This window comes from Sus scrofa, chromosome 8, assembly GCF_054392235.1.
Source record: "Sus scrofa isolate SSC_HxYL_T2T_F1_AM1 chromosome 8, Sscrofa_HxYL_maternal_Yorkshire_Landrace_v2.0, whole genome shotgun sequence".
In the NCBI taxonomy this organism is placed as follows: domain Eukaryota; kingdom Metazoa; phylum Chordata; class Mammalia; order Artiodactyla; family Suidae; genus Sus; species Sus scrofa.
Genome location: NC_139390.1, coordinates 32759828 through 32769009, shown reverse-complemented (window position 1 = coordinate 32769009; position 9182 = coordinate 32759828). Strand labels below are relative to the sequence as shown.

Here is a 9182-nt window from a genome sequence, read left to right as displayed (position 1 = left end):
TCCTTTATAACATTTCATGCACTTCAGGGGGTAGGCTTGTTGTTAAATTGAGCGTGTAACGCTCTTACAAAACAGGTTTTCTATGACATCAAGGTTTCTTCTCCCGAACGGAGAAAGAGAGAGAGAGGAAGAGAGAGAGAGAGAGGGAAGGAGGAAGGGGGAAAACACACACACTATCTCAATTTATGCCTAAGGTATATGATCAGTTAAAAAGGCTTAAAAGCTCGGGGAAATTGGATCAGGGAGAATCGTCACCCAACTTTCATTATTTCCAAGTAGTGTGATTGAATTAAAGGGCAGGGAGCTGGTTAGAAGGGAGGATCAGGGGCTCAGTGCGTAATGGTGTGGTATTAAATTCTAATTAGAGATGCAGGAATCAATGATAGGGAGGTTGGACAGCTCAGTTCCCCAGTGCCAGCCCAATAGACGGATGAGTTATTGTCATGTAAAAAGCGCCAGCAATAAGACCAACCGCTTTGCTATTGTCCAAGTGGAAAGAGCCAAGTTTATTATGAGGACTATATGCTCTAGAGACCTCAGACAAGGCATCTCATAGGAGGCTTTTTCATAAAACTAGGCTCTGCTGGTAGTAAGGAGGCCAGTTTGGAGGCAGGCGTTGAGCTGTGCACATCTCCCCACTCCAGCCACCTTCTCCATACCCATCTTTTATTTCATTTTTCCACTTGGCTGAGCCATCCAGAGCCTTTTCAATGTATAAAATGGAATATTCTTACCTCAATTCCTCTGCCTACGAGTCCTGTATGGCTGGGATGGACACCTCGAGCCTGGCTTCAGCCTATGCTGACTTCAGTTCCTGCAGCCAGGCCAGTGGCTTCCAGTATAACCCGATAAGGACCACTTTTGGGGCCACGTCCGGCTGCCCGTCCCTCACGCCGGGATCCTGCAGCCTCGGCACTCTCAGGGACCACCAGAGCAGTCCGTACGCCGCAGGTAAGGACCGCTAGCTTTCTCAGCGGAGAAAGCCGCCTTTCCGCTCGTATATAGGAAGCCTTGATTGCATTTGAAAATGGAAATGTGTTTAGTATTTACCAAACGAAATTTGCTTACACAAATGAAAGAATTTATCACGTTAGAAGCGATTGCAGGGAGGGGTAATTCACTTACAGGGTTACACTATCCTAGTCACACCCGAACCGCCAACAAAATTATCTTAAGCTGCCAAAATGATAGGCATAATTTATTTACTTTGCGATGAGACGTAAAGCTTAGAAAATAATTAAATAACAAAGAGTAAAGCTCATTACTGGCAGTGTCTCTCTCTCTTTTTAAGAACCGACAGCGGCTCACACCTCTTTGGCTGGTCATTTTTATGATTATTTCTTAAATTTATCACTACTATTATTTTTTGCAGCGCTTTCCCCCAACTTTTGGGCTGGGTCAACTTTTGAGAATTAAAAAGTTTCAACAGTGGGAGTGTTTGGTAACTTCTTCCTTGGCTTCCTTTTATTCCGATTGAGGTTTTCGGACTTTTTTCCTCTCTGGGTTTTGCTTCTCAAAGCATTCTCGTGTCCCTGGCCCTCAGCTGTCTCCACTGCGCTATGTCAATCCACCCAAAGGCACTTGTGCCCAGAGGGACCCCGCTAAAGCCCGAAGTGTGCGCCCCTGTTTCCGTATATAACTGATTTGTTCGGTTTTTCTCGCCAGCTCCTCTCGGCCACTCTCCTGCGCGGGTGTCGGCGGCGGCTCCAGTGCCACCTGACCTTGGAGTCCCCACATTCCGGCTCCGCGGCCCGCGCGCTCTAGACCATTTTGCTCAAACTCTGTCCCCTCTGTTGTCCGCCAGTTCCTTACAAACTCTTCACGGATCACGGCGGCCTCAACGAGAAGCGTAAGCAGCGGCGCATCCGCACGACTTTCACCAGCGCGCAGCTGAAAGAGCTGGAGAGGGTCTTCGCCGAAACGCACTACCCTGACATCTACACCCGGGAGGAGCTGGCGCTGAAGATCGACCTCACCGAGGCGCGAGTCCAGGTACACGCGCCAGGAAATCGACCGGGCTTTGCGGCATCGCTCAGGGCAGGGGTGCAGGGCGGGGGCGGGGGTGCAGGTGATTCTACTGAAGGTCCAAGTTCCCCGATCTCTCCTGAGAGGCCAAGTTCGGAGGTGCTACGCGCCGGGAAGGGTTAGGGAGTGCATTATTAGCTATAAGGTCACAGATGCTACTGTTACCCGCCGCAGCCAGCGCTGCAGAGGCCCTGGGATGTGAATGAGAGAGACATTTCGGGGACAGAAAGTGCCCAGGGGTAGGAGTGCAGACTTTGCCTCCGTATTATAGGTAATTTTATTCGCCAAACACCTCCTAACTGAAGAGCTTTTAACTCGGAGCTAACGGTCTAAGTATAGGTGCATTTTCCCGGGAACTGTGACTTGCAGCATATTTGCAAAGGGGCTGGAATTCTCCGAAGGTCAAGATCCGCGGCTTACTCTAACAGTTTAGGAATACAGGTGCGCTCAGGAGCGGGCGCCCGGCGCCCCTCCGGGTGAATCCCCTCAATGGAGGGGCAGTATGCACCAACGCTAGCTCCACCAGGCCCAAAGGCCAGGATGGGCAGCAGGTACCAAACCCTGAGACTCCTTCCTCCGTCTATCAACTAGAGTTTAACTTGAGACCTGAGGCCTAGAGGTGATGGCGAGTTTGGGATGACTCGGGAAGCAGAGCGAATGTCCGCCAAAATAAGGGCTTTCATTTGAGGGTCTTTCTGGGACCTGCGGCCTTTGTACCTCTCCTGCAAGCCACCATTTCCGGGGCATGCTCAGGTCGCCCTAAGAAAGTGTCGCCAAAGATGCACCAGCCACAGGCGGCGCAGATTTATTGGGCTGGATGCGCGCGGGAGTACCCGCGGCGCGTGGAGTTTAAAACCAGCCAAAATGGAACGTGGGCCGTCCTAACGGCTTTTCTTTCCCGTTTCTTTCTTTCTCCCCTTGCTTCACCGCCTCTTTTCTCCTCTCCGGCCAGGTGTGGTTCCAGAACCGCCGCGCCAAGTTCCGCAAGCAGGAGCGCGCGGCAGCGGCCGCAGCAGCCGCGGCCAAGAACGGCTCTTCGGGAAAGAAGTCTGACTCCTCCCGGGACGACGAAAGCAAAGAGGCCAAGAGCACCGATCCGGACAGCACTGGGGGCCCGGGCCCCAACCCTAACCCTACTCCCAGCTGCGGGGCGAGTGGCGGCGGCGGCGGCGGGCCCAGTCCCGCAGGAGCCCCGGGGGCTGCGGGGCCTGGAGGTCCGGGAGGCGAACCCGGCAAGAGCGGCGCGGCTGCAGCGGCAGCGGCGGCGGCGGCGGCGGCGGCGGCAGCAGCAGCGGCGGCGGCCGGAGGCCTGGCAGCAGCCGGGGGCCCTGGACAAGGCTGGGCTCCCGGCCCTGGCCCCATCACTTCCATCCCGGATTCGCTCGGGGGCCCCTTCGCCAGCGTCCTATCTTCGCTCCAAAGACCCAACGGTGCCAAAGCCGCCTTAGTGAAGAGCAGTATGTTCTGATCTGGGATCCGGCGGCGGCGGCGGCGGCGGCGGGCGAGCCGGGTCCGGGCGGGCGAGTGGGCGAGCGGGTAGGCCCAAGGCTATTGTTGTCGCTGCTGCCGTGGCTTTTTCCTGGAGAGCCTAAAGTAATCGCGATAAGAATAAAGAGAAAACAGCGTCGCCCCCATTTCAACCCCACTCCTACCCCCTTCCTCAACCCTCCCAACGAGACGAATCGAAACAAAACGCTTTTCCGGCTTCGCACCTGCTTCGGGGCCACGCGGCCGGGCCCGGGCTCCGCCTGCCGACTGGGAGGTGTGAGCGGCGCGGCCTGGACTTGGGGGCACTCTCAGGGGGCTGTGTCTGCGTGTCGCTGTATGTCTGTCTCGGGGAATGTGTGTCTGTGGCCCGAGCAGGTGACAGGGAGAGAGGGGTGGGAGGCCACAACCAACTCAGTGACTTGCTTTGAGAAAGAGAAAAGTAAACAAAACTCCCCCAAATTAAAGGGGGGGGGAAAGGAAGGCAGTAAAACGTTAAAAAAAAAATCCGAAAGTTTTAAAATCCAAGAAAAAATTAAAGTAAAGGGGGAAGAGGGAAGCTGCAGCGGGCGCCGAGGTTCTGTCTTGCGAGTCCCCTAAATTCATCCGCACTCTGGGGACAGCACAGACTCTCCACGTAGGGCCCCTCCTCAGGGAAGAGTAGGGACGCCTTCCAGCCCCCCTTCCCTTCTAGTCCTGGGGTTCGGGCCACCGAGGCACCGAATCCTGCAGACTGTCCCCGCGGCCAAGGGGACTTCCTCGTGTCCGCTTGCCTGTCCCACCTCGTGGAACACCATCCCGCCATCTGCGCATCCAACCCCCACACAGTTGCAACTCTCCACCTGAATCTGTGCAGCCACTCGGCCCTGAAAGATGCCCTATACATGAGATGCCTTTTCATCCGCAGCCTCTGCAAACTATGTCACGTATTTCGCAACCTTTCCCTGTTTTTTTCTCTCCTGACATCCCCACATCGGCATTTTCTTCCACCAGCTTTTACTGAACTTTTTGGCACTGCTTTGGATTGGAGTCAATTGCAGTCCACGCAAATGGCTGCAGAGAAACCTACCCAGCAAGGAAAAGACGTGCACACAAGTTTGCGGAAGTGCCTGCACTTCTGTTTGATCCGAAATGGACTCACATCCTGTACGGTGGATGGACTGTATATTGATGATTCCATTCTTCGCGCAGTTTAGACATCTCTGTTGGGATTTTTTTGTTCGTTTGTTTTTTTATTTTAAAAGGCACAAGCTATAGATATTAGTTGGATGTTGAGGCTTTAACTTTTTTGGTGTCTTTCTACAGCTGTGTTCTGTGACTCAATTGTATCGTGTTAATATCAGTACAGACCGTCTCCTCTACGTGACCGTATAATGTTTTTCTCTTCTTGTAGTCTCTATGGCGTGTCTTTATGAAATAATAAGGTTCTCACGGGTTCAATTCCTTTGTGTTTAGAGAGACCACAATTCAGGCAATGGTATATATTTTTGTCATCAGGTGCATGTCTGTCTGACTTCTTTTTTTCTTCTTGTTGGACTATGTTTGTGAACATAAGCATCATAAGTTATGTTTCAGATTTTCGAATTTATTTATATGTGTTATAATGAATGCTTCTATTTAAAAGGGAAATATTTCTACATGTGCATATAGTTTTCCAAGAGTGTACCATTAACTTGATTGTTGATAATAAAAACAAAAAGCAAGTCTAGCAACTGAACTCTTCTGACTTTTCCATGATTCATTTTTGGTTTGGATATTTTTAAAAATTAATTTAAAAATGATAAAAGAGGACAGAGGAAATTGCACAAAATATCTAAAAGCTGCCGTGGCTCTGGAAACCTAGGTGGGTAGGTAGTCTAAATTGATGCAGTGAAATTCAGCCAATATAAAACTTAGTGCTTGGCGTAGCAGGCAGAATTCTTCTGGTTCTTTTTAAATTTTTTTTCCCAGTCAGAGAGCACAAAAGAACACGAGGGTGTCTGAGGGGAGGCAGGGGAGGCAGGGAAGGCGGGATTAGGCAGGATTCTTGGCTTTGAGAAGGACTCGAAAGTGCAGCATGCAGGCGTCTTCAGGACTGATGGCCTTCGGAAAGGGCCAGGTGGGCCAGCTTTCTTAAGCCCCAAAACACGCTGGCTCCCAGGGACCCCAGAGGGTCTCTGCCTGGGTAGGTGCATCAGGAAGGCACCTGTCGGAGAACAGCTCTGCAACGTGCACGTGTTTGGAGAAATGACATCTACAACTACTGGGATTGTCAAGCACTTATGTGTACCAGCTTGTGCTTTCCATACATTATCTTATCTACCCCTCAAAACAATCTCGGGAAGCAGGTGCAATTCCTGTCCTTATTTTCTTGGAAACAGATGAGGAAGCTGAGGCAAGAGAGAGGTTTGCATCAGATTAGGCAGGTTTCATTTAAAAAAATTTGAAATCTTTGGGTTTCATCGAACTTCTAACAGTTTTTCTAAAAGGTTTTTTAAATAGTCTCTTGCCTCAGCTTCCTCTCTTAAAACTCTTAAAAGGCCCTGGTGGATATGTGATGGGGCCAGTCTTTGAACCCAAGAAATTTGATTCTAGAGCCTGCCGGGTAACTTATAATGGTTCCCAAAGTGTGGTCCCTGGACCACCAGCCTCAGCATCACCTGGAAACTTGTTAGACATGCAAATTCTTGGACCCTATCCTAGATCTACTGACTGAATCAGAATCTCTGGGAGTGAAGCCTGGCCAGTTGTGTTTCACAAGCCCTGTGGAGGATGTGAGAACCACCGAACTCCACTTTAAGGAACCCAAATGGGAAGGTTGGAACTACATTGGGAGCAGGTGTGTTTGTGTGTGGTGGAGGTGGGGGTGGTTCTGGAAGCTTCATTGACCCACTTCTGGAAGGAAGGGGTCATCACCACAGACCAAAGGTGGAATCCTACCTCTCAGATGCTTGGTGGACTTCTGATCCTTACCTTGGTACCTTTCTGGTTGGGCTTTATCAATAGACCAATCAGCTTCCCTCTTTTGAGGGGAGGCCACAGTCTGCCTCCTCTGGTCTGGGGATTAACAGCTGACCCGGTTGGAATTTATAGGGGCTTCTCAGCTTAAGCATCCAAATGTGGTTTGCATCAGATTAGGCAGGTTTCATTTTAAAAAATTTGAAATCTTTGGGTTTCATCGAACTTCTAACAGTTTTTCTAAAAGGCTTTTTAAATAGTCTTTTAAAAAAATCTGTCTCTCCAGGTTGGGGATGGGGGGAATGCACCGAGGGTCTGGGATGGAAATGCTATAAAATCTGGCTGTGATGATTGTTGTACACCTATAAATGTAATAAAATTCATTAAGTAATTTTTAAAAATCTGTCTCTTAATGGTCTTCAGGAAATTCTCCAAGACAACATTCCATAAACAATGACATTAATTGTGCTGGTCTAAAAGGCCAGCAGTTGCCAGATCCCTTAGATGTCAATCTTTGGTTGTAAATATAACTTAGAAGGTCTGGGAGAGGCAAAAAGAAGGGCAGGGATGTACAGACAAAAAAGAGCATCCAGACCACAGGTAACCCAGTCCTGGCCTTGCCTGGAGGAAAGTTAGTCTTCCCTTTCATGCTAAGGGCCACCACATAAGCCTCTGTGAGCTGACGGGCAGGCCATGGGACAAGCATTTTGGAGAAGGCAAGACCAGGAAGGAGAAAACAAGAAGGAGAGAGAAGGAAGAAAGAGAGAGAGAAAGAAGAAAAACAAACAGCCAAAGAAGAGTTTTTGGCAACCCCAATGAAGGCCATAGAAATCCTTCCAGATGTGAATAAACCAGATAAGTGACCTCAAATTCCCTTCTCGTGGCCTTGACCTGCTCTGAGAGACTCAGCTCCAGGACAAGGGAAATTCTGGAAAATGATGAGGAAAACAAGCTTTCCTCTCTCCACCCCTACTCCCTACCCTCTCCCCAGCTTCCCAGAAGAGTGCATTTGGAACATCAGGAGGCCCCCAGCTTGAATATTTTCAGTATCAACTTCTTTGTACTTTGGGTCACCTCTGCCTCTGGTCAAAGAAGCAAAGTACCGGGAGGCAAGTTTATGATCAAATGCAGAATAATGCTCCTGTAATATGATGGCGTCTAGTGGCAGGACACCGTGTCTCAGATTGTGTCATTTCCTTGGAGCCCTGCACAGTGTGAACAAGCTCACTTTCACTTTTCCTCTCCTAAGGAATTTGCATTTTGGCTCATCAAGGCATCCTTTTTCCTGGCAACTCCGGGACCACATGTGACTTCACAAAACCTGCATGAGCCACTGCCAGACAGCCACCTCTAAGCCAAGTCTCCTTCACCATGGCCAAGTACAGGGAACCAGAAAGTGGCTTCAGAGGGGAGCTGACCATCCAGCACACAATAGCTGTCTATTACTCACCCCAGATGCTTCTCTGTGGCCACCTCATGTCCTCAAGAAAGGCAGCCTTCGTCTAGATAGAGATGGCCCCCAATTCAGGGAAAGGGTCTCTGTAACCTTAGACAGGGAATACTTAATCCCTCTGAGTCTGATTCAGCAATCCTTAAGGTAAATAATAATACAGACGTCTGAGGTTGTTGGGGGGATTAAGTAAGATGTACAGTAAGTATCTGGCAGAGCAGGAAGTTTTCAGCAAATGTCAGATACTATTTTTAATGTTATTTTATTACTTAACGCCTAGATATTATCTTGATCTCCCTAGCTCAGGCCTCAGAATATTACAAAGAGCCCTCATTTGTCACTTAAGTCAATGACCCAGGAACAGAATGTGAGAGAATATGCAAAGGTTGGATGGAATGGGAGAACTGTGCTGCGGGTGACAGTAACAGCCTGGGATCAGCCAAGGGCTGACAAGTAATAACCACTAATATTTACTGAGTGCTTATAATATGCCAGGTACCCTTAAGCATATGAGCTTTAAAGTATTCAATCATCACAACGACCCTACTGGAAAAGTGATGTTCTTGGTTTTTTCTTAGGAGGAAACTGAGGCAGAGAGGGGTTAGAGAACAGCTTCAGGTCATGAAGTGGTGGTAATGCAGCAGAATCCAACCCCAGCTGGTTTGTCTCCAAGGCCATGTTGCTGCAACCACTGTGAGGTTTTTTGTGTGTGTTTGTTTTGTATTGTTTTTAAATTTCGAAAATTGAAGTATAGTTGATTGACAATGTTTCAGGTGTATAGTAAAGTGATTCACACACACACACACACACATAAACAGAATCTTTTTCAGATTCTTTTCCATTATAGGTTGTTATAAGATATTGAATAGTGTGCCCCGTGCCATACACTGAGTTCTTGTTGTTTACCTATTTTATATATAGTAGTATGTATCTTTTTTTTTTTTTTGGTCTTTTTAGGGTCCCGCCTGCAGCATATAGAAGTTCGCAGGCTAGGGGTCGAATCGGAGCTGTAGCCACTGGCCTCCACCAGAGCCACAGCAATGCAGGATCTGAGCTGTGTCTGCAACCTGTACCACAGCTTATGGCAACGCCAGATCCTTAACCCACTGAGCGAGGCCAGGGATCGAACCCGCATCCTCATGGGTACTGGTCAGGCTCGTTACCGCTGAGGCATGACAGGAACTTCCTCATAGTCTGTATCTTTAAACCACTGTTCTCTGCAAGAGGAAAAAAAAAAAAAAGTCATTTTAGGCCACAGGGTCCTATGCTGCCAGATCCGGGAGGA

At 49.1% G+C, this 9182-nt stretch overlaps 1 protein-coding gene across 1 annotated transcript; it reads left to right on the top strand.

Annotated features, from left to right (window-relative positions):
• The first annotated feature begins 402 nt into the window (after positions 1-402).
• On the top strand, positions 403-5224 carry PHOX2B (paired like homeobox 2B). The gene is made up of 3 exons (XM_021100797.2): positions 403-951; positions 1805-1992; positions 2978-5224. Exons 1-3 carry the CDS (start codon positions 711-713, stop codon positions 3491-3493), a joined length of 945 nt encoding a protein of 314 aa, XP_020956456.1. The 5' UTR covers positions 403-710; the 3' UTR covers positions 3494-5224.
• The last annotated feature ends 3958 nt before the right edge of the window (positions 5225-9182 follow it).